Source organism: Salvelinus sp. IW2-2015, unplaced genomic scaffold (genome assembly GCF_002910315.2).
Source record: "Salvelinus sp. IW2-2015 unplaced genomic scaffold, ASM291031v2 Un_scaffold86, whole genome shotgun sequence".
Taxonomy (NCBI): domain Eukaryota; kingdom Metazoa; phylum Chordata; class Actinopteri; order Salmoniformes; family Salmonidae; genus Salvelinus; species Salvelinus sp. IW2-2015.
The window spans coordinates 662,243-687,941 of record NW_019942515.1 but is presented as its reverse complement, the minus strand read 5'-3'; the positions used below and the strand labels follow the sequence as shown (position 1 = coordinate 687,941).

Here is a 25,699-nt window from a genome sequence, read left to right as displayed (position 1 = left end):
ACACCCACATAACCACACACACACACACACATTCCCACACATGTCCTATCTCTCCGCAGGGGGACCTGAAAGATGAGAGAGGGAGTGAGACAAGTTGTTGTCTTGTAAGCGATGGAGCGATACAATGGTTGACAGACAGGTAGAAGCCAGGTCAATGTGTGGAAAAGCCTGAGGCTCCGTGTGACGGACCCGATCAATGAGACAAGAAGGAACGGCTTTCTATCCTAGCCTCATCAGCAACAACCAACCATCCAAAAAGCTCCAGTGCCATACCTGGGGCAAAGGCAAACTTTAACTSTCAATTTGGCTTTTCCAACTGGATCTTGGCTAACCTTAAGCAGTTCGATTTGTGCTCAAAGTACATGTTTATAGGTCACAAAATGCAAATAACCGATTCTGCGGAAAACTCTCCATTTGTGTCCAAAAGATACTAACTGGTTAGTTGAGCCAAAGGGTTAAGTTGAGCCACCCTTGTTTATAGGAAGCCATACACAAAATTATTAATTTGACCAAATATTTAGAAAGAGGTCATCATTTCATAGAGTCTGTGATGGAAGAAACCACATGGAAAAATTGGTAAGCAGGTTAGGTCCAAAAAACAGATTTTCACCAAGTCAAATTAATTTATTGTGTTAGAACTTTCATGATGCTTGACTTTATCTAAACCAAAGTAGATACTTTTAAGGTTGTTCTATACATCAGTTGGGATCTCAATAAGGTCTTAAACACATAGCATGAAAGTGCATCCTTGTAACTGTGTGGGCTAATATAGTCCAAATGTTTGCCTTGGGGTAAGTTGAACCCATGGCCATGGGGTAAGTTGACTCAATAGTCAATGGCAAGTYGGGCAAATTTGAGGAAATTGAGCAAGTTGAGCAAATTTKAGCAAATTGAAGTGTTTTCTTCTCAGGCGTAATGCAAGGCATTATTGCTGGGATATGAGGTAACAGCAGGGCCAGACCTATGTTAAACGTGTTGAAAAAGTACAAAGTGTTTGTAAGGTGTTAAGTCTGTGTTAAAAGATGCTTAAAGGTGCAATATGCAGAAATCGCCTTGCCATTTCCTGGTTGCAAAAATTCTAATAGTTTGCCTAATATCAGTTTATGTAACAAAACAAGCAATGCATACTGTAGATAATCATTGTACCATCTAAACCGCTGTGAAATATATTTTTAATTACCAAAAATATTGTATTTTCATAAAACCTACAATACCTAAAGTAAAAGACGCAAAAGCGAAACTTAAGAATGGAAGCATAGAAAGTTGTGCCAAAATATATTTTTTTTGGACAAGATATGTTTTCAAAACTGCAATGTTTACATGAATTCTGATTATGTCCAGGGATACACAACATCCTGAAATATATGTAGATATATTTGTTATAAAGAATACTATATTTCCCTTGACGGAGTGATGCTGAATGTAAACAATGGCTCAACTTATCCCACTTTCCCCAAATGCAGTTTCCATGTTTAAACTTTCATGGATTTACAGTAATCTGAACCTCCAAACAAAGCTGGTAGGCTGACCCAGATTGGGGTGTGCAGTTGTTCATTTGAAAATAGCTCATAGCTGTAAGCAACTTAGAGAAATGTCATAAATTAGTAATTACCCCATGTTCATCAACATTGCAGCAAATCTTTCTCCACCAGTAAAAATGCATGATAAAGATTTGTGAAGATCATCCACATACCCAACTAGGTAACTACAGTACAGGACAACTAGCGCAAACAAAATTAAAACGACATGCAAGACAATAAGTGTATGATAAAGACACACATCTCTCTTTCTCCTTTGTTTGGTCTGAGCAGATCACATGAATTACATAAACAGGTTTTTCTGCTGAAGCTAACAAGCAAGCGGTTCCTGAGGGCTGGAGACAAACACACCACTAACAGTGAAAATCAATATAGGTCGTTCAATTCTCACCCTTCATTCCAGCATGGATGAATAGAATCTGTGAGAGATGGGAGTATGGCTGAGAGGCGCATCAGTGTCCTTAACTGTCTACTAGGCAGGGAGCATTGCTGACATTGTCCCCAAATGATTTGCTTGTCAGCAATCAAGATTTCAAGTACCAGTCAAAAGTTTGGACACACCAACTCATTTAATGTTTCTCTTTATTTGTACTATTTTCTACATTGTAGAATAATAGTAAAGACATTAAAACTATGAAATAACACATATGTAATCATGTAGTTACCAAAAAAAGTGTTAAATAAATCAAAACATATTTGATGTTTTATATTCATCAAAGTAGCCACCCTTTGCCTTGATGACAACTTTGCACACTCTTGGCATTCTCTTAACCAGCTTCACGAGGAATGCTTTTCTAACAGTCTTGAAGGAGTTCCCACATATGCTGAGCACTTGTTGGCTGATTTTCCTTCACTCTGTGGTCCAACTTGTCCCAAACCATCTCAATTTGGATGATGTTGGGTGATTGTGAAGGCCAGGTCATCTGATGCAGCACTCCATCACTCTCCTTCTTGGTCAAATAGCCCTCACACTGCCTGGAGGTGTGTTTTGGGACATTGTCCTGTTGAAAACCATATGACAGTCTCACTAAGCGCAAACCAGATGGGATGGCGTATCGCTGCAGAATGCTGTGGTAGCCATGCTGGTTAAGTGTGCCTTGAATTCTAAATAAATCACAGACAGTGTCACCAACAAAGCACCCCCACACCATCACACCTCCTCCTCCCTGCTTCACGGTGGGAACCACACATTCAGAGATTATCCGTTCACCTACTCTGCATCTCACAAAGACACGGCGGTTGGAAACAAAAATCTCAAATTTGGACTCATCAAACCAAAGGACAGCTTTCCACCGGTCTAAAGTTGATGTTGAGATGTGTCTGTTACTTGAACTCTGTGAAGCATTTATTTGGGCTGCAATTTCTGAGGCTGATAACTCTAATGAACTTATCCTCTGCAGCAGAGGTAAATCTGAGTTTTCCTTTCCTTTGGCGGTCCTCATGAGAGTCAGTTTCATCATAGCGCTTGATGGTTTTTGCGACTGCACTTGAAGAAACTTTAAAAGTTCTTGAAATTTTCCGTATTGACTGGCCTTCATGTCTTAAAATAATGATGAACTGTCATTTCTCTTTGCTTATTTGAGCTGTTCTTGCCATTATATGGACTTGGTCTTTTACCAAATAGGACTATCTTCTGTATACCACCCCTACCTTGTCACAACACAACTGATAGGCTCAAACGCATTAAGAAGGAAAGAAATTCCACAAATTAACTTTTAACAAAGCACACCTGTTAATTGAAATGCATTCCAGGTGACTACCTCATGAAGCTGGTTGAGAGAATGCCAAGAGTGTGCAAAGCTGTCATCAAGGCAAAGGGTGGCTACTTTGAAGAATCTAAAATCAAAAAAATATTTTGATTTGTTTAACACTTATTTTGGTTACTACATGCTTCCATATGCGTTATTTCAGCGTTTTGATATCTTCACTATTATTCTACAATGTAGAAAATAGTAAAAAATAAAGAAAATCCCTTGAATGAGTAGGTGTGTCCACACTTTTGACTGGTACTGTATAACTGTCAAAATACAGAAATCATCCCCATATGATGCAAGATAGTTTTGGGGTGGAATTTTCAGTTAAAAGCAAGCAGCTAAATAGTACTAAAAACAGAATGAAAAAGAAGCTTAACATCACTGTCAAATGAAGTTGAAATAGAGCATAGTGCTCTAAAATGAACATTTCATGCCAGCAGATTAGTCTGTGTAAAATAACATGATTTTCTCGCCTCCTAAGGGTTTTTGTATGTTAGTTAAACATTTAGAGGGGTGTAGGCTCTGTCAGCATGACGCTCAACTGGTTTCATTCATGAAAACATCACACCAGTCAACAATTGAGTGTGGAAGTTGCCAAGTCTGTGTTTCTATGGTCAAAAATCATCCTATGATATTTGCAAACACAGTGTTTGATATTTGCTGTGTGATATTTGTGTTCCACTATTATAGTAGTATCCTCTGTGTTCTTATTCCGGTGGAATCAGTCTTTGAGGGATTCATGTAGGATTTGTTGCTTAATGGCATTTGAAACATCAGTCGTGCAGTGAGAGGAATTGAATGATATCCACTTTAAGACTAATGGTCTTAGTCTAATTGGGAGTGTGCGAATAAAAGCAAAGGTAATGGGGGCGGCAGGTAGCCTAGCGGTTAAGAGCATTGGGCCAGTAACTGAAAGGTCGCTGGTTTGAATCCCCGAGCCAACTAAGTGAAAAATATGTCGATGTGCTCTTGAGCAAGGCACTTAACCCCAATTGCTCCAGGGTCGCCGTCAATAATGGCTGATCCCTGGCCGTGACGCTACTCTCCGAGGGCGTCTCAGGGGGAGTGGGATATGCAAAAAAAGAATTTCCAATTCACACATAATACACAATTGTACATGTGTGAAATAGGACAAATGTAAGCACGCACCCACCCACCAATGAAGTGGGGTGTTTTCACACAAACTGCAGCRCATGTGGCAATTATCTATTTCTATGCAGCTTGTAGCTGCTGCTACACAGATCAACTCCATCTCATCTTCTAGAAACCATATCCAATGTGAGGAAACAAGCCATCGTTAGCTCACACAGAAGCAGACACATGCAGCCCTCTTTGAAAGACAGAGTGATCTGGCATAATAAGCGCCATTAAGATGGAAATGACTCATCCTCACAAAATGCCTTCTCACACACTTAAACACACATACGAGTGTGCATGAAGGTACACACACATGAATGGGTTGTGTACGTGTGCTGTGCTGTGTAGGTTACCTGTAATGACGTGTGTCTCTGAGAACTCTGTTGCTGGGTATCCTCTCACTCTCTCTCTGGTTGAAGGCATACAGTTTGTACGGGTCCTGGCCTGGTTTCCATCGCCTGGCGTTGAGGTAGTTCTTCTCTTCAAACTCTTCCAGGAGGTCGTCCCATTCTGCCTCTGAGATCTGAAAGAAAAAACATTCCACTCATCACACAAACTCCACTGTAAACAACTTGCTGGGGTAGAGTTCACTTTAGAAACTGCAAGAACAGCAGCGTGGACTGTGGAATTTGTGCTGCAAGCTGATGTGCAGCTTTTTTGCTTGTTATGACATGAAATTAGGTTTCCACTGTCATAAACATAACAATTGATGGCAGCATTTTGGCAAGTCCCCATCCTCATAATAACTCTTCAACATAACGACAACAACCACAGAGACAAACAGGGTACGCAGACGATGCACACACACCTCTGAATTTGCTGGTGCAGAATCTGGAGGGCGTATCAATTCTAGTTTAATAAAACCCTMTTTTGTGCAGTGGCAGCAGATTGAAATCACCCATAAACTGGAGCCTCTTCCATATTTCCTGTTATTATTTTCTGTTTTGTTTTGCTGATGTGCCAGATTCTCCAGCTTCAGCCATTTGGGCTGATGGGAACCAGAGGTCTATACTCCCACCAGCCTGGATGATGCTGCTGATTAACAAGCTAGCAGGTTGCTAGTTTCTCCCCTGATGACAGTTTGAATGGAGCCTAATGAAAAATCCTCAACACGCAATCACAAATATACACACACACACACCCATACACACACACACACACACACATACACACACACGCACACACGCATGCACGGTTCTGGGTGAAGCTTTCATGTCCCCACAGCCTGCTGGGTAACAAAAGGCAGCCGACATTGTGACTGAAGGCCCATGAATCACTGCCTGCTGATGCTGAGTGATTAAATCTGATTTCCATGCAATGCGGCAGCGCCAGGGTAATTGTTGGCCATCAAGACAATAACACAGCCTACAATGTTCCCTGGCTTATGGCTTTTTGCATCAATACACCAGAAACTTAATCCACCTTCAGGAAGGACCTGCTTGAGGTTGTGGCAAGGGCTTGGCTCTCTGTTTTACAAATTATATTTTATCTTATTAAGCAGAACGACAGAATGGTGTAGTCCTCAGGGGAAACTCCGGGGAGATACAGCTAGTCTGAGGGAGCCGTACTGACGGGGTTCTACTAGGCTTTTCTTTTATGGTGCTTTTGTTTGTGTCTCTTACACCTGGCGAAGAGAATCTGCTCAAGGTCCTGTGGATTCATTATATTTACCAGACTTGTCTCCCTGAGCAATTTTATGGCACCTAACCTGCCTTCTCAATCTCTCTTCCTAATACACAAACAGACATTCAACAAATGACCGCCGGAAACAGGAATCATGCAATAACGTCAAAACAGCATTATCTTATTAAACAGCACAAAACAACCAAGGATCCGATTAATTTCTCTGACATGACTGGTGGCCTCACAATGGGAAGGGCAGTATTCATGGCATACACAGGTGGATTAAATGGTAATGATATTTCTTTGCTCATAAGCAGGATCATTTCACAAGACAAAAGCCATTGAGGAGACGATGCAGTAGATAGAAGGGATGGGGTTCGAACCTAAATGAGGCGATACAAGCACAAGGGCACATGGCAATGACCACTGAGCCATACATAGGAAGGCAGCTCACATCAGCTCCTCTGTCTTAACTGGCCAAGCTCATTATTCCCAGAGGACACTGCTGGCCGGCGAGAGGAGACTGGGAAGAGAGGGGAGAGAACAGGGGACAGAGAAAAGAGAACGAAAACCGGGTAGCGGTGAGAGAGGAAAGAGAACAGGGGAGAAAGGGTAGATACTAGAGGAGAGAGGACCACAGTAAAGACGTGGGGAGAGATGTGGGGCGTCCTCCCCACATTAGGAGGACAGTAATGAGTCGTTAGGGTCTTTGAAGTTGGCTATCTGTCCGTCCATCCGTGCGGTGGATGAATTCCCTCTTAAGCACACTGCTGTCTTTCAAGGCCTTTTCAGTCTGGCGGGAGATGTCATGCCCTGCCACTTTATAAGAATCACAACAGCATCCTCCAAGCCGGTAATAGAGGTGGCTAATTGCAGATGTCTGTTTCTGAAGATAGACTGCTTAGCATGATAATGGCTACAGTGCAGCAGCATCCGTATAACTTAGACCAGATGTCTGGGAGGGCTCCCTGGTAAAACAGCCTGTTTCTTTATGTTATACATTTCCCACACTAAAAGTTGATGTAGTAAAAGGGGCTTATGTGTGCAATACTAGATGTTGAAATCGGTTTTCTTTTTTTAATAATCTCTACTGTTGTATGAAGTTATCTGAATGTATTAAAATGCAACTCCCCAAAAAGCTCCAGAAAAACATTGACACATCACCAATTAATCCTTTGCCTTCAGAGTTTTTCTCAGAGTTGCGATGGTTGACAGCTGAATCCACAGAGGAAATGCTAATCTGGTGCTCACATATTCACTTTGTCATCTCCAGCACAGTGCCACTGTCACCCCATGATGCCACCAATCTGGGGAAAGTCATTGTGTTTTATCAGGGAGGGAACATGGCCCAGGCAGCAAACAGAATTCAATTATAATTGGACAACACAGAAAATCTGCCTGCAAATCGATCTGTCACAACAAGGTTGAGTGGTTTGAGCCTCAATTTCAGAGCGCAATAAGTGCAAATCTCAACGGTCCCTAGCAGCCTACCAAAGATACTTTACTCAAGAAAGAACCGGGCGAGCCTCAAGATTGGAATTCCCCTGGGCTGCCAAGCAAGGCAAGTCCTCCAGAAATATCCCTGTCTTTGGTCCAGTCATCATCACTCTGCCTTTGCCTTTCCTCTGTTGTTAAGACAGGAGAGCCAGGCAGGCAGCCACCAAAGAGCCAGGTTTCATGTGGAGGATATTGCAGCCTAATTGGACATGACGCCTTGGTGGAGGGAGAGAGGGAGGGAGTGAGGGAAGGAGGGAAGGAGTGAGAGTTGGTAAGCTACACCGCGACAGAGTTGCGCGACATTTGAACCCCCAGCAGTTAGGGGTGCTCCTCAGACAGGGAAGTGTGTCTTAATGAGTTGTGGATGACAGAGGGGGCTGTAATTGGATCCTACCCCCCCCTCCCCCACCCCACCCCCGTGCCCCCTTTTCCACCCTGTGTCTCGGCATGTGTGTTTGTGTATGTTGGTCCTATTCCTAGACCCCTTAACTCAACCACCGCAACACGTCTTACCCAACAGAGATAACCAAAGGAAAACTGTAGCAGGGGGAATCTCATCATAGTCTGTCTATAGTCTTGGTGGTACCATAGGAGGTGCACATGCCTAGTTACAGTATCAAAGCTATGGGGTAGTAATTGCACAGCCTCCTTTGACTCCTAGCCATGTAATGAGATTACCCCTAGCAACTCATTTACAGATCTCTGTCTGTCTCGTCTCAGATGTGATGTTCAAGACTGCACAGCACACACACAGACAAAGACACACACACACACAGGGATATTATTAGGAGTCCACGTGGTGGTATAATTCAGAGCTGGGGGTCATAGCTCATAAACCAGCGGATGATAAAGTACAAATCAGTGCCAAGGCCGAGCTGGAAGCCCAGACACCAATAACATTAAGAGGGCGTGGACACTCCAGCCCAATAACACACATGCTGCATGGTTAATTTATCCCTGAGACCGACAGGCTCATTCATCATCCCACTGGTCCACACATTAGGCCTAATGCCTCAGCCCTTTACACCATAATAATCATAATGTGTCATCATCTCCAATCTTCATTGTTGTTTCTCAGATGTCATCAGAGAGAGAGAGAGAGAGAGAGAGACGGATGAGAGAGAGGAGAGAGAAAGAGGAGAGAGGAGAGAGAGAGAGGAGAGAGAGAGAGAGAGAGAGAGAGAGAGAGAGAGAGAGAGAGAGAGAGAGAGAGAGAGAGAGAGAGAGAGAGAGAGAGATTTGTCATGTTTTTATTCTTTTGGAACTTTTGTGAGTGTTATGTTTACTGTTAAATAAGATTTTTGATTTCACTTTTGTTTATTATCTAGTTCACTTACTTTGGCAATGTTAACATATGTTTCCCATGCCAATAAAGCCCTTAAATTGAATTGAAACAATTGAGAGGGAGATATATCAAAGTGCCTGGGCATGGTGCATGGTGGGTAAATGATAGATGTGTGTTTGGTCCAATGTAGGTGTAGTTTCCGTTCCCCCGGGTATCACAGAAACAGTCAGTCATTATGACAGGCAGAGGCAGCCCTGACCTGTAGAATGTTAACACATCCCTCTTGCTGATGACAGCCCATTCATTTTTCAACTTCCAGGTCAGGGTTAGCACAGTGTGCCGAGGTGATTTCATAGGGAGGGAAAATGTTCTTCTGTGTGATGTGTTCTCGTCCCTGTATTGGAGGGTAAACAGAGAAACACAGAGGAGTATGGGTAGAGGCATTGGAATGTCAAATCTTGCTTACGCAACACAAAATACAATTCATTGGATTTTTCATACAGTCGGTGTGACTAGAAAGCCTCATCTGTATCTGTGATTTATACAGTGTAGGCCAAAGTAATCCTCCTTCTCCTAGTCATTGCCTTTATCCCTGCCCTTGTCGAGGGCCACATTGATTCAAGGCGGAAAAACAAGATACATGGAAATGGTATCATTGCATCATCATCATGAATTGTTCTAATATTTTGTACTTTGTTTGACTTCTGTTGTCCTTCTCTTCCTTTCTTATTTGGTGCTACTGTAGTCAGTGTTTATTTAGCCCAACACTGCAGAGCAGGGGTGTGTCAATACTGGTGACAAGACTATCTTATAAAGGACGGAACACAATCAAGTAAATCAGCAGTCATCAACAAAGAGTGAAAAAAGGGACTTTTACAACGACCACCTTTTACATTGTTTTCTGGTTGCACCAATCTATCTCTGTCTAATGCGTTCTCTCTTTTTCAATGGTCAATGTTGGAATGGTGCTTGCCGCTATACAGGGTGGAGAAAACACAGTCAGTCATATGAATCATTGCAGCAGTGGGAGGAGAGCAAGAGGACGTGATATTGGTCTGGCAGCTGTTACATGGAATGTGCTGTTTTCTGTGTGTGTGTGTGTGTGTGTGTGTGTGTGTGTGTGTGTGTGTGTGTGTGTGTGTGTGTGTGTGTGTGTGTGTGTGTGTGTGTGTGTGTACATATACAGTTAAAGTCATAAGTTTACATACACTTAGGTTGGAGTCATTAAAACTCGTTTTGCAACCACTCCACAAATGTATTGTTTACAAACTATAGTTTTGGCAAGTCGGTTAGGACATTTTTCCAACAATTGTTTACAGACAGATTATTTCACTTATAATTCACTGTATCACAATTCCAGTGGGTCAGAAGTTTACGTACACGAAGTTGAGTGTGCCTTTAAACAGCTTGGAAAATTCCAGAAAATGATGTCATGGCTTTAGAAGCTTCTGATAGGCTAATTGACATCATTTGAGTCAATTGGAGGTGTACATGTGGATGTATTTGAAGGCCTACCTTCAAACTCAGTGCCTCTTTGCTTGACATCATGGGAAAATCAAAAGAAATCAGCCAAGACCTCAGAAAACAAATTGTAGACCTCCACAAGTCTGGTTCATCCTTGGGAGCAATTTCCAAACGCCTGAAGGTACCACGTTCATCTGTACAGATGATGAATGTACTTTGGTGCGAAAAGTGCAAATCAATCCCAGAACAACAGCAAAGGACCTTGTGAAGATGCTGGAGGAAACAGGTACAAAAGTATCTATATCCACAGTAAAACGAGTCCTATATCGACATAACAAGAAAGGCCGCTCAGCAAGGAAGAAGCCACTGCTCCAAAACCGCCATAAAAAAGCCAGACTACGCTTTGCAATCATTCTCTCTACTATTATTCTGACATTTCATATTCTTAAAATAAAGTGGTGATCCTAACCGACCTAAGACACATAATTTTTACTAGGATTAAATGTCAGGAATTGTGAAAAACTGAGTTTAAATCTATTTGGCTAAGGTGTATGTAAACTTCTGACTTCAACTGTATGTGTCAAAAGCATGTCTAAATGTGGCAGGAGGTCAAGTATAAATCAAAGCAAACATAAATAGGCTATTTGAGTGCTCCCTGAGCAGGCCTCCTTTCCGGGAACAGACAAGTGCTTTTTATCGCCGACGCACACACAATATAGCTATATTCACATATCCATCATACCTTGCACCAAAGCATAATGGCATTTGAACATCCAACGGTTCCCTACATATAATATAAATAGCTCTCTGTCTCATATCTCAATTCCCATGCAAATCAAATGGGCGTGTATAAAGTGAATCATTCGTTTGTAATTTAATTTTGTCACTGTAGCAGTGGAAACCCGTATCTCCGGGACTAAGTGGGTCTAGTTCCAACATGCTGAAGAAGTGGAGAAAAAAAWAATCAACAACCGCGTTTGAGGTACACAGCACTGGAACGGATTTTGATAAATCGCATCTAAACCATACTGTATGAAAGCTGAGCCGGCTGATGCTTGTATTAAATATTCACTTTGATTCCCTTTTTGCTTTTCTGCATTTGGCGTCTGGAGAAAGCAACCTCTCCATTTTTTAACCAGCATAAACACACCAAATGTGTTTGTCAGAGAGTTTGACTCTTGCCTCTTTTGATCACTGAGGCACTGGGGTTTAGCAGGCCTACTAAAGTTCTGTGTTCWGGTTGACCACTTGTTGACTTTGCCATGATTGGCTGCTGCATGTGGTCCACTTGAAATGAATGGAAATGGAAATTGGATGTATGGAGTGCAGATTTCTTACAGAAATACCATACTATGTGAGTGATTTCTAACTGGTAACCCTGTGGGTGACTCCACTCCAGGGCAGGATGTACAGTATATAATGGTCCCTGTGCTGTGTTTCAACTAAGCACCTAAGAGGCTACTTGAATCTAATTTTGTTAAGTTTAGAAAATCTATTCAGGGCTTTTTTATCAAGCCCCCAACCCCCTCAACTGCTGTTCTTCAATTKTATCACCGAATATGTTTGACATTGCAAACATGGCTGAATATCTGAGAGCCATGCAACATGTTCTCCTTAACTAAGGTCAAGAAATAGAAAAAACAAKAAAAGCGCATCAAGGTTTCTATGGTAGAAATTCTCTTCCTGTTGATGCCTGTGCTGCCACTGCATCCCGGGCTCCAAATTGAATTATAGAGCATGTCTTTCAAGCTGGGGGAACAATAAAGCAACAGAAAATGCCAGGTGCCCCCCCCCCACCCCCTTCCAGCAGGCTTCAGAAGAACATCAGTGGGGAGATTATCAAAGCGGCTGCGGGCAACAGACCGAAAAACTAATAACTGGGGCGCTTCCTCGCCGGACACAGGTCTCTGAGTGTTATTTTGGTAGCTGGGAGAGAAATTGTCTGAAAGGCAATAAGCTGAATAGCCCCCATATTAACTAAATTCACACAAATGTGCCAGCACCCAGGCATCAAGGTGTATAGACTTTGTGTGCCTCCTTTTCATTATAACCTCAGATTCAGGCTGTGTTTGAGCTGAGCCTGGGTTGAGAGAAATCTGCTGGGCTTTCATAAAGTTAGAAGAAATATCCATATTCTTTCACTCTGGGAAAAAAAACTGTTGATCACACAAAAGTAAATCCAATTGTTAACACTTTTTCCTCTATACAAGAGAGATGCAATATACTATAATTTTATTACATGGCTATATACTGTATATATACATTCTTAATCATCAACCAAATAACAACAACCCCTGAAGGTGGATTTCATTTTTCATTCTCTCTTAGCTTTAGTCTCAGGTTTGATTCATGTCCATCTACATGAATCATCTCTGATGTAACTCTGCTCTCAGACACACTATGAAAGCTCAATGTGTAACAGCGAACACTGCAGATTCTCAGCTCTAAAGCCATCCTCTTAACGGCCCCAATTTCTCAGGGAAATACCAAACGTGACAAGTTAGTTTATTCCTTTCACTTAGGTGTGTGATCCCTCTCCACTGTCAACATCTTCCTCACTGACTCCGGTTGAAATCAGACTCTTTCACATAAATGACTTCAAACAAAAAGAAGGTGGTACGTTCTCTTCTCTAAATGGTTTTATTTGCTCTTTGTCACTATTCTGTCTTTAGAACATCCCTCGCTCTGTCTAGCGCATTGAGAAATAGCTCTAGCAGCACTGACTAAATAAGATTGATGCCTTCATCCTTGGGAGATAAAGGTGAAAATTACAAATGTGCAGCAAAAGCGGACATTTTCTAGGGAGAGAGAAAAACACATTGGTTACAACTGACAGCCCATTTAGAATAAATGTATATAATTTTTACATAGTCTAGACAGAATCCCATCAGCCCTGTTTGAATGTTTCAGCATTTCAGCAGCAGCAGTGTGTTGTTGTGCCATTACAATGCTATATGGGTGGGAAAGTTATTATCAAGCAAGCAATGTGTGTGTGTGTGTGTGTGTGTGGTGTGTTGTGGTGTGGTGTGTGTGTGTGTGTGTGTGTGTGTGTGTGTGTGTGTGTGTGTGTGTGTGTGTGTGTGTTGTGTGTGTGTGTGTGTGTGTGTGTGTGTGTGTGTGTGTGTGTGTGTGTGTGTGTGTGTGTGTGTGAGGATGGTATGATTTATTGATCTGCTCCTCATAATAGGGGGAATAACTCCTCAGGGCATGGTAATCACTGCAAAACAGCCCTATCACAGCACTTAGCTAAGAGTAACAGTCTAACAGCCTCTGCTAAGGCAATTTCTTTCAATATCAAACTGGGAATAGCAAAATGATTAACACATATTAAATGAGGCGTGCTACTGTTTTTCTCTTTAACAGGAGATGGGTTTTGGGTAACACGTTGAGAGTAAATAATAAAAAGGACACTGCATATTTTGCTAAGCGTTTAAGTGTTTTCATAGTTCCTTCAGTAGATCCCATCCTGCTTGCCTAAGGCTTACAATAACACTCACTTTTTACACTTACTGTGCAAATACAACGTCAGAGAAAATGAAAGACCTTGTGCACAAGGACAGCCATCATGTAATATGTTTCGGCCCAACATGATGCTCAGACACAAGACAAGCTCTGTCTTTATACAAACACGTGTTTAAACAAATAGTGCCTCCTTTCTATGGCTACTGTATAACCACAAACACTCTCTCCCTTCAAGATGACTCAATATGACATAGTTTGACTCCATCCACAGTAATCCTAGCACATTCCTATAACACCTACTGTACCAATCCTGAAGATGTGGTGCAGCAATCCTTACATGTAAAACATATTCATTCCCAGCTTCAGTCATTTTTATCCTCAGAACTCATTTTATTTCTCCCTCGTTGCTCTATTAGCAATGGGAAAAATAACAAAAATTCAATTTCATACGAGGTAGAAATGTGTAATTCCAATAATGTGAACTAGAGCATTTAGGAGTCATTGGCACTGTGATACAAAAGTTGAACACAGTGATTGGAACATCTATCTTGTTTGTTCACCAGGAGAGAGTTACATTGGGAACAGACATGACATGAAAAATAACACAGTTGTTGAGAGCTGGAGGAATGTAAGGTAGGTAAGGTAAGGTTATTTTATGGCATAGAGGRAAAAACAGAAGAACCCAGTATGGCTAAGAAAAACACACGCAGGTCTATGAGAATTGTTCTCCTGAAAACAATCATTGTGTGCTATACAGCCTACGAGTCATTTAAGTTTACAGTACAACTTAAAGACATAATAATGACCCAATTATCCTAAGGTTACATAGTAGTTACATTCCCCACACACAGCTCCAGGCGAGTCTCAACCACATGCCAAGCACCGTACAAACTTAAGCTTCAGAAAAGTGTGCTGCTGAAATGCCACACAAAAGAAGTAAAATGCATAATAAAAGCCTAGCGGCAGACAACTGATTCAGAGAAAAAGTATATCGTTGGGGATGAAAAGACTGAGCGAGATCCCCTATGGGATCTGTGCTTCGTGCTGCACAAGCTTCCTCTGGCGAACAGCTCCCAATCTGGAGTTGAAAAATCTGCATCAGGAATAGCTCAAAGACCCCCAAAAGACAGTGCTTGAGGGGGAAGAGAAACTGCTGTGTTCTTCAAAGGAAGGATGAATCCATGCTCTGCTATAGATATCCTTAGGCAGTCTGCAGCTTTTATTGTTCACAAAGCAGCTAGGTAAACAAACCTACATGGTCTTCTGAGATAGATGGGAGGGGTTTAGGGTAGCTGAAGGATGGGACTAAAAACAAACAAAAGATAGCTATTGTAAAATATACTGTGTCTCTAAAATGTATATAGTATGTATAAGCTGGAAGTAGAAGTCTAAGTGTTGTTGTCCATTAGTTTACTCCAATTAGGGGAGGGGTAGTAGGGTTACGGGAAAATAATAAAGGAAAATATATTTTTTAAATATAGATTTTATATATACAGTACCAGTCAAAAGTTTGGACACAGCTACTCATTCAAGAGTTTTCCTTTATTTTTACTATTTTCTACATTGTAGAATATTAGTGAAAACATCAAAACTATGAAATAACACATATGGAATCATGTAGTAACCAAAAAGGTGATAAACAAATCAAAATACATTTTATATTTGAGATTCTACAAAGTAGCCAACCTTTGCCTTGATGACAGCTTTGGACACACTTTGGCATTCTCTCAAACCAGCTTCATGAGGTAGTCACCTGAAATGCATTGCAATTAACAGGTGTGCCATGTTAAAAGTTCATTTATGGAATTTCTTTCCTTTTTAATGTGTTTGTGTCACGACTTTCGCCGAAGTCGGTTCCTCTCCTTGTTCGGGCGGCGTCGCCGGTCTTCTAGCAATCATTGATCCACTTTTCATTTTCCATTTGTTTTGTCTTGTCTTCTCACACACCTGGTCTTAATATCCCTCATTACATGTTGTGTATTTAACCCTCTGTTCCCCTCATGTCTTTGTGTGGAATTGTTTATTGTTAGTGCATGTGCACGTTTTCTCTGGTGCGCGACGGGTTTTGTACCCATTTGTTTATTGTTCTGGTTTCTGGTGGTTTTATGAATAAAACGTTGATTACCCAGTTTTGCTCTCCTGCACCTGACTTCCCTGCCGCCAGTTACGCACTCCCTTACAGTTTGAGCCAAATAGTTGTGTTAACAACCTAGGGGTGGTATACAGAAGATAGCCCTGTTCGGTAAAAGACCAAGTCCGTATTATGGCAAGAACAGCTCAAATAAGCAAGGAGAAACGACAGTCCATCATTACTTTAAGACATGAAGGTAAGTCAATATGGAACATTTCAAGAACTTTGAAAGTTTCTTCAAGTACAGTCTCAAAAACCATCACGCGCTATGATGAAACTCTCATGATGACAGCCACAGGAAAGGAAGACCCAGAGTTACCTCTGCTGCAGAGGATAAGTTCCTTAGAGTTACCAGCCTCAGAAATTGCAGCCCAAATAAATGCTTCACAGAGTTCAAGTAACAGACACATCTCAACCGCYGTGTCTTTGTGAGATGCAGAGTAGGTGAATGGATGATCTCCACATGTGTGGTTCCCACCGTGAAGCATGGAGAAGGTGTGATGGTGCTTTGCTGGTGACACTGTCAGTGATTTATTTAGAATTCAAGGCACACGTAACCAGCATGGCTACCACAGCATTCTGCAGCGATACGCCATCCCATCTGGTTTGCGCTTAGTGGGACTATTATTTGTTTTTCAACAGAACAATGACCCATAACACCTCCAGGCTGTGTGATGGCTATTTGATCAAGAAGGAGAGTGATGGAGTGCTGTGTCAGATGACCTGGCCTCCAAAACCCAATTGGGATGAGTTGGACTTCAGAGTGAAGGAAAATCAGCCAACAAGTGCTCAGCATATGTGGGAACTCCTTCAAGAAGGTTGGAAAAGCATTCCTCATGAMGCTGGTTCAGAGAATGCCAAGAGTGTTTAAAGCTGTCATCAAGGAAAAGGGTGGCTGCTTTGAAGAATCTCAAATATAAATATATTTTGATTTATTTAGTTATTGGTTATTACATGATTTCATATGTGTTATTTCCTAGTTTTGATGTTTTCTATTATTCTGCAATGTAGAAAATAGTAAAAAGAAAGAAAAACCCTGGAATAAGTAGGTGTGTCCAAACTTTTGACTGGTACTGTGTATTTACAAAAAATATATATGGGGGATTGGAAATGATACAGACAATTACATTGATGGAAGCCACACTCTATCTGCAGTATTAACGCTGATCTACCCCCTGAAAAAATGTAATACAAAAATACAAAAATAAACTACGTGGTGAGAGTACACTGAGTGGGAATATTGCATTTGYATTTGAATGACAGATACCCACAATGTATGTTTTATTAACTGTGCAGCAGCATTTCCCACAGACTTCCCATTTTTCTGGTCTGCTTACTCTACAAATAATTTCTTACAGGTCTTCAACCCATAACTCAGCTTCTTGAAAATATTTTTGATTTATTTCAATGTTTTACCCAAAGTTGAAACTCATCAGCATGAACATTCCAACTTGAAACTTTACTCCAGAAACACAAACACCATCTCAGACTAAAACGTATTCAGTTGATAGAGGCCCTTCAATTGGCCAGTGTTGATTTTTCAGTGTAACATTTCTGGTGTTGATTCCAGAGTTAAATTCGCTTTGTAAGAGTGAAATTAACAGTCAAGTAAATCTATACTTTAGAGAGTTAAACAGTTCCATCAAAACCAAACCAATCATTGTTATAGTTTTCAGCATGCTCTACTTCAGGTATATTTTTGGGGGATTGTTTTTAATATCTGTGTTTTTGCTTGTATATTGATTGATTGATTAATCTTATGATACACATAGATACATAACAAATGTTTCAAAACTAATCCAATCAATTAGTTAGATTAATTGCACCRTTACTGAAATGGTTGTTCCAGTTTAAATGGTTTAGGCAGTCTTCTTAACACATTTCTTAAACCCTGACAGTCATTCTGAATGCAGGGTGTGGGTGAATATAAATTCCAACTGTTGGATATCCTAACAGTGTTTGGATTCCAATAGGAATTAAACATCACTTTGCAAGCCAGCTGTCACGTTCGTCGTCTGAAGATGAGGAATCATCGGACCAAAGCGCAGCGTGGTAAGTGTTCATGTTAATTTATTAAAACAGAACACTAAACAAAATAACAAAGAGAATGAACGAAACAGTCCTGTCAGGTGCAGCAACACAAAACAGAAAACAACTACCCACAAAACACAGGTGGGAGAGGCTACCTAAGTATGGTACTCAATCAGAGACAATGATAGACAGCTGCCTCTGATTGAGAACCACACCAGGCCAAACACACAGAAATAGAAAACATAGAACACACAACATAGAATGCCCACCCCAACTCACGCCCTGACCAAAACAAAATATAGACATAAAAAGGATCTCTAAGGTCAGGGCGTGACACCAGCAWAATGTGACTTGCAGGCTTGATGTGGCCTGTAAACCAGGAGTTTCTTAACACCACTGTGTTAGGTTAAAATTAGGCCATTGAAGTAAGGCCTTATGATATATGTATTGTATTGTCATAGAGTTACATTTTAATAATAGCATTCGCCTAGGTACTCCGTTGGTGAAAGCCACAGGCCTTTAAAAGGAAAGAACGTTCTATTTGAAATMTTTTGGACACATTAGCAAACTTGAGGGAATCCTATTTGAGTTAGTCAAGGATATTCATATGATAGGTAAGATATAAAAAACCTTGTAGAGACCCTATCCAACTGACAATCTCTTTTAAAAAAGTATAAACTATTGGAACCAAGACATAAAAATAACTGATATTGGTACAATATTTTTATTTAACYTTTATATAACTAGGCAAGTCAGTTAAGAAAAAAATCTTATTTTACAATGACGGCCTACCCCGGCCAAACCCTCCCCTAACCCGAACGACGCTGGGCCAATTGTGCACCGCCTTATGGGACTCCCGATCACAGCCGGTTGGCATACAGCCCAGAATCAAACCAGGGTCTGTAGTGATGCCTCTAGCACTGAGATGCAGTGCCTTAGACTGCTGTGCCRCTCGGGAGCCCCGATGAAGGGAATGTTGGAACATAACTAAATAAATGACAGTTAAACGAAAATGGACGCTTAATCCAGTATATACGAATGTATAGAATTTATTACACAAGTGACAAAATTCACAAAATCTACAGCACAATGGCAGAGTCATGTCTTATGTGTAAACTAACAATGACTCAATAATCCATGCCTTYTGGGAATGCTATAAACTCCAAATGTTATGGGTGGAGTTAGAAAGTTGGCTGTCCGAAGTATTACAATTTAAATGTACTTTTAATCCATCTGTCTGCATATTTCAARACATGGCATATGAGGGTGCAGTGAGATACCCGATGGGTTGGACGATACTTTTCTCGTCAATCATTTTGAAAAAAGGCTATACTTAAAAACTGGAAATCAACCAATCCTCTATCGTWAACACAATGGAAGGGTCAAATGCTTTATTATCTAAATGCTGAAAGTGTGTGGGCGATGATGAGAAACTAAGTGGTGCAGTTTGAGGCCATGTGGCGGAGAGTGATGCAGGCGCTGAAGATGGGGGTATGAGCAGGTGGATATGGGCAGGGGTGGTGTTGTGGATATTTCTGTGCGTTTGTATGTTTATGTTTTGTAAATAATGAAATAAGGAAAGAATTTGATAACCACATCTCTGTCACTAACAAATACAGTCATGTGTGGTAACTCTACAATTCACTCAAATAAAAAAAGGCGCCCTGGGTAATATGCAAATTGGGCTTTACCCCAGGGGTCTCAAACTCATTCCATGGAGGGCCTAGTGTCTGCTGGTTTTAGTTTTTTCCTWTCAATTAAGACCTAGACAACCAGGTGAGGGGAGTTCCTTACTAATGAGTGACCTTAATTCATCAATCAAGTATAAGGAAGGAGTGAAAACCCACACACACTTAGCCCTCGATGAAATTAGTTTGGTACATTTGCTTTACACCATTCAGTGTTACAACAACACCCAAAAACAATTTAGTGTAACACTACAGGTGATCATTTCTTACACTAAGCAGCGTGAGCACTAAGCAAAGTGAGTCAAGTCTACTCTAAATCAAGTGTTATGTTTTACACTGAAAGTGCTGCATATTTGTCACGCCCTGGCCTTAGTATTCTTTGTTTTCTTAATTATTTTAGTTAGGTCAGGGTGTGATATGGGGAATGTATGTGTTTTTTGTAGTGTCTAGGGTGGTTGTAAGGTTTAGGGGGTTTATTAGAGTAGTTGGGTTTATGTTTAGTATAGTAGTCTAGCTGTGTCTATGGTTGAKTGTAGGTATCTAGGAAAGTCTATGGTTGCCTGAATTGGGTCTCAATTAGAGACAGCTGGTTATTGTTGTCTCTGATTGGGAGCCATATTTAAGGCAACCATAGGCTTTAGCTGTTTGTGGGGAATTGTCTATGTTGAAATTTGTAGCCTGTGTGTGTGTGCACTACGTTTATAGCTTCACGGTCGTTTGTTGTTTTTGTATAGTTTGTAATAGTGTTTCGTTTCATGTTCATCTTCGTAGTAAAATAAAAGAAGATGGCTTATTTTCCACATGCTGCGTTTTGGTCCGTCTCTCCTCCACACGATCGTGACAATATTACTCTACAGTAGAACTATGCAAACACTATAATCAAGTTCATTGGAACACTTTAACAGTTGAATGGGGAACACTGCAACAGAGTTAAATCTTTAAAACTTTCAAAAGTGTTATTTTAAAACCAGTTCAGTGGGAGTCATGTGTTACCTGTAAATAGTGTACATTTGACACTTTCCGAGTTAAATGGAGAACACTGCAACAGAGTTAAATCTTTAACACTTTCAAAAGTGTTATTTTAAAACCAGTACAGTGGGAATCATACGTTCACTGAAAACAGTGTACATTTAACACTTTCCGAGTTAAATGTACACCATTGATTTTGGTGTGTACCATTTTGAAACTGAATCAATCAATCCAGACGAGTGCCTACATCACAAGTGTAATTCCACCATTCAGCTCCCACACTGAAAAGCACTCACTTCCTCATTTGCCGTTAGCAGTAAGCTTTTGAAACCCCCCCAGATATACCATAATAACTGGACCACAAAATATGATAAAATCTGTCTTCTGCACCGCACAAAACAAGTTATACTTCAGGGGGGAAAGTGGCAATGGTTTCATTAAAGCTGCCTTTACAAAATAGGAGTAATAAAAGCATAGAAATGTGTCGGCTGTAAAAAGGTTACATATTTGATGGCTATAATTGCCCCAGTCTGACTGTCTTGGTAAAGGTAGACAGTATTACTCCATCACATGATGTCCTTCAGTTCATTAAAAATGTATTTTCACACAGGGACCAGCTATTACAAGTCAATGACTGAACCTATTGACTGATAATGCTGGTTTTCAGACACAAGTACAGAACAGCTAGACCAGGTGGCTATACAGGGTCAATAGGCAGAAATTCATGGATACAGTTTAAATGATGTTAACAACAGATTGAGGAATTGAGAAATTCATGTATTTGAGGAATTCATATAGGAATTCATATATCAGTGTTTAATAAATTATGTAGTAGCCTACACTGAACATAGTGGCACTTTTGTTCATGACAATTTAGTGAGCCTCTGACTGTTCTTTGTGCAAGATGCATTTCATAGGCTATCAGATGTTTATTCAGTAATATATTATATGATTACTTACAACTGTATCTTCTTTACACTTTGGAATGTACAGAAAGCTCATCTAAACATCAATAAACTGCTTATAAACACATGATTATATATCCTGATGCCTAGTCACACACGCCCCTATACATATCTACTGCTATCACTCCAGTATCCCTGCACATTGTACATACTTTATGATACTGGAACTGACTGACCCTGTATATAGTATGCTTACTTACTTTCTCGTGTTCTTCTTATATCTTATTTTTATTTATTGTGTGTTTTTGTTCAACGCAATGTTAWTTTTAGTTTTACATTGCTATTGATTGCTGCATTTTGGAGTTTAGAGCTTGCAAGAAAGGCATTTCACTGTACTTGTGGATGTGACATTAAAACCTGAAACTTGAAACTTTTAACCACTTGAAACTGCACTTTGCAATAGATAATGTATGCACACAAATTCATTCGATCCAGAATAAAAAAAGTTAGGAAAAACTGGTTGTATGTAGTCTGCAAACTTCTAGAAAGCAATGTAGAGAGGGAGCCGTGATACAATCTGTCTGTATATAGCTCCGTGGAAATTCTGACACCCTCTCAAACCTCAATAAATATTTTCCTAGAAACACGCATTACCTGCGCGCACCTAGCACTCTTCTGTATATTGATACAAGTTTAGACTACACAACTGCTAAATGCATAGGAAGTGATATTGTGTGATATAGATAAGATGAATATCGGATAAGAACTGATAGTGTTGCTTACCTTTCCGTACTGTGCATCTTTAGTCCCCAGGTCCGATACTTTCTGCCTACTTAAGAGTATCAAATACAGTAGTGCAGCAATCCAACAAAGCACCACCAATGCCAAAGTGAGCTTTCGGGAAAGGCGTTTCATTTTCCTATGAGTTACTGGAGCAGATATCGCCCCTTTATTGGCGCTGGGCAATCTACGAGAAGCACATTTCTAGGAATTCTATGAAAGTCGGTTGTGGAGAAGTGGTTTTGCGCGCTGCTCTCACATTCTCTGGTTCTCTTCTCGAGCGCTGCACGCTCGCTCCAGACTCATGCCCTGGTTGCGAGATTGTCTATGACGGGACTGGTAGTAGGCTGTTACACAGCGATGACTCGCTGGAGCTACGAAGTACTACACTGGAAGCCGTCCAGCTAGATAAAAATCAGCCGGTTGGGGGTACCTATAAAATCGAATGGGTTTAGCACCACCTACCGTGTAAATCATAATGTACAAGGTTCTGTAGTCTATTGTACTTGCAATGTATGTATGCAGTAATGGATATCGTCTATAATCAACCATGCAGCCTAATTCATCTCAAGTTTTCTTTACAGAGTTATGGTGTATTTTAATACTGGTGACCCAGCTAGGTCACCCGTGCCAGTATTCGACGTTCATCAATGTCCGAGGATATCGGGAGACGATGTGGAAACCGGCCRCTAGGGGTAACAGTGAGCGAGGTTACCTTCAAGTAGGTTTCGGTTTTGCTAGGTTATTGTGGATGGGGATGGTGGACCGGTGGCAACATCTGATTCCAAAGTTGTAAATTCAGATCCAGCAATAGAAAGTCGTTTTTAGTTTTAAGCCTATCCCAAATCTKAACCCTTACGTTAACCATTTGGAGTTATTGGCTAACCTTAAGATTTCGGAATTAATGCCTAATTTAACCCTAACCTTAACAATTCTGAGTTAATACCAAATCTTAACCCATACGTTTACAATTTGGGGTTATTGCCTAACCTTAAGATTTYGGAATTAATACCTATACTTAACCCTAACCTTACAAATTCTGAGGTAGTGCATGAACTTAACCTGAAACACTTCGAAATGTGACATTTGCAACAACTTTGCAATGTTATGTTTGAGAAACATGGATGAATGTCTAATTCTGACGTGAGCYTGTGAGAGCTAGTTGCAGTGACCATTGAACAGGTGGGACTAGGTCTGGTGACAAAAAAATAACAAATAGATTAGAATAGAAAATATCTTTATTGACAATTCCCAAATTCATCCTATATATTGTGCTGTACTTTTGATATTGACTAATCTCACTTCGATTTACTTCTAGGCTGAATGTATAGACCTTAAAAAAATAGGAAACGGATCAAAAAAGTATTGTCTTGTTGCACCATCTAGTGGTGGTCGGGCGTCGAATAATCCATAAACCATCAACTATTGYATGCTTAAATGTTGTCCAGCAGGTGTCATACTGGTATGTAGAATAGACTGTAAGGGAAAGGATAGATGTCCTGCTATGGCCTCTGCCCCTCTCTCTAAATTTGGACAATTGTGTCTCTACAACTTTTGACATCACTGTAGGCTACAGTACATTCTACACCGTAGGCCTACCATAGACTTGAGACAGTTACGTTGTATCCTCTCCTCAATTTAGTTCCATTGTACTCCATCAATTGTGTGCTGCATCATAAGAAAACTTTTTTGTGACACTTTTGTATTTTCTATTTTTATTCAARAGAAGATTTTTTTACAATATTGTTTTAAGTCAACACTTTATATACTGGTATATAATATATATATATATTAAATGACACAAGCAATATATGTGTAGGTATATGGAAATGTTGACATGGATCTTTTCTATTTTCTTTGGTAATGTAAGATGGCAGCTTGTTATAAACCATAAACTTGCAATTTATGACTGATACAATGTATATAGCAATTTTGTGATCACCCATTGTTTGTTACATTGTATTACCACTAGAGGAGCATCAACAATGAGATAGATGCTAGTGGTCCCTCATCCGCTAATATGGCGCTGCCATCACTGCCTTCAGTCGCTGTAATACTGGGTGGGGTTTTGCCAGTAGTTGGGCATTTCCTTTCGGATTAGATTTCGTTGTCAGACTGGTATTTAAATATGCTGCAGTAACGAAGCCGGGGAAGCCAGTGGCCGCTCAAGATTCTACGCAGCAGTAGGAATATACGCTTTATTATACCTGTATTATTGTTTTCTTCAGTTGGTTCGAAAAAGGTATATTATATAGAACAATATTTTGAAGATTCAACCGCGTCAGAATTCAAATGTAAGACGACATCACAATTTGCCAGCTTGATACGTGGATAWTTTTTTGGATTCCTCTACAGTTTGAATGAAAATCGTGCTTTATAGCTGTGATATGTAAATGTGCATGTAAAAATGACTTAGGATCACTAGTATGTGTTTAGTCTAGTCAATTTACTGGCGTATAGTGGTCTGTGCATCTTTGTCTCGTGTTTGGCCTGTAAAGACTTGGGGAACGCTTTCCATTCAAGGATATGTCTGCATAATATTTGATTGAAAGAAAAAACAAGCCATCTACTAAACCAATAACAAAGAGATCCTCCGAATTATTTGAATAGAAAAAGCACCAATAGAGGTCCCTATAGAGTATAAGGTTGTCCATTATCGAATTGCATCATGTTCAGCTGGTTGGGTACCGATGACAGGAGGAAGAAGGATCCTGAGGTCTTTCAGACAGTCAGCGATGGGCTCAAGAAGCTCTACAAAACCAAGCTGTTACCCTTGGAGGAACACTACAAATTCCACGAGTTCCACTCGCCCGCCTTAGAGGATGCCGACTTTGACAACAAGCCCATGGTTCTCCTTGTGGGGCAGTATTCCACTGGAAAGACCAGCTTCATACGGTACGTCTGTGTTTGAAATGTGGGTGCTTTGGTTGCCGGTCAGTAGGCCAAAAAACACTAGTGAGTTTTGTGCACTGATATGCAAAGAGGGGACATTACATGCATGGCAGGCACTGCATAATTAGTTTAATGCAACAAGTTGATTTTATTGTAGTACAAATTAGCCTAGAAAGATACATCTGTTAGTGTTTGGGTTGACTGGATTCCTGTTCAACCTTGGGCAGACACAGGTCAAATGTTGACATAGTCTGATTTAGGAGGGATGAGACATTCCAACAGACGAGAGAGCAACCTGCTGGGTTAGCATTCACCTATTATGGTATAGATGACTACAAAACTATATAAGTACATTATTGAAATCTAGTGGTATTGCATAGTTATAGACATAGATATACCTATTACAATCCTGTAATCCTCAATGCCATTTTGTGATTACATGTTACACTAATCATCTGCAATGTTCCCCTATAGTCACACCCATAACACAGGAATGTCAGCTGTTCCATTGATTTGTCTATTAAACTAGTCCATGACCATAGA

The 25,699-nt window shown here is 40.5% G+C and overlaps 2 protein-coding genes across 4 annotated transcripts in view; one reads left to right on the top strand and one right to left on the bottom strand.

The window, feature by feature from the left end:
* The window catches only part of LOC112068142 (polypeptide N-acetylgalactosaminyltransferase 14), a 125,403-nt gene extending 102,813 nt beyond the window's left edge, over window positions 1–22,590 (bottom strand). The window contains 2 exon segments of the mRNA XM_070438048.1: window positions 4,783–4,952; window positions 22,268–22,590. Of these exon segments, the coding sequence (XP_070294149.1) occupies window positions 4,783–4,952; window positions 22,268–22,399 (302 nt within the window). The 5' untranslated portion in view covers window positions 22,400–22,590.
* A 1,773-nt stretch (window positions 22,591–24,363) lies between these two features.
* LOC112068141 (EH domain-containing protein 3) overlaps window positions 24,364–25,699 on the top strand; it is a 33,183-nt gene continuing 31,847 nt past the window's right edge. For 2 of the 3 annotated variants that reach the window (XM_070438047.1, XM_024135192.2), the window contains exon 1: window positions 24,364–25,159. In XM_070438047.1, the coding sequence (XP_070294148.1) occupies window positions 24,933–25,159 (227 nt within the window). In that variant the 5' untranslated portion in view covers window positions 24,364–24,932. The remainder of the gene's footprint in view (window positions 25,160–25,699) is intronic. The other variant, XM_024135193.2, reaches the window with a different exon arrangement.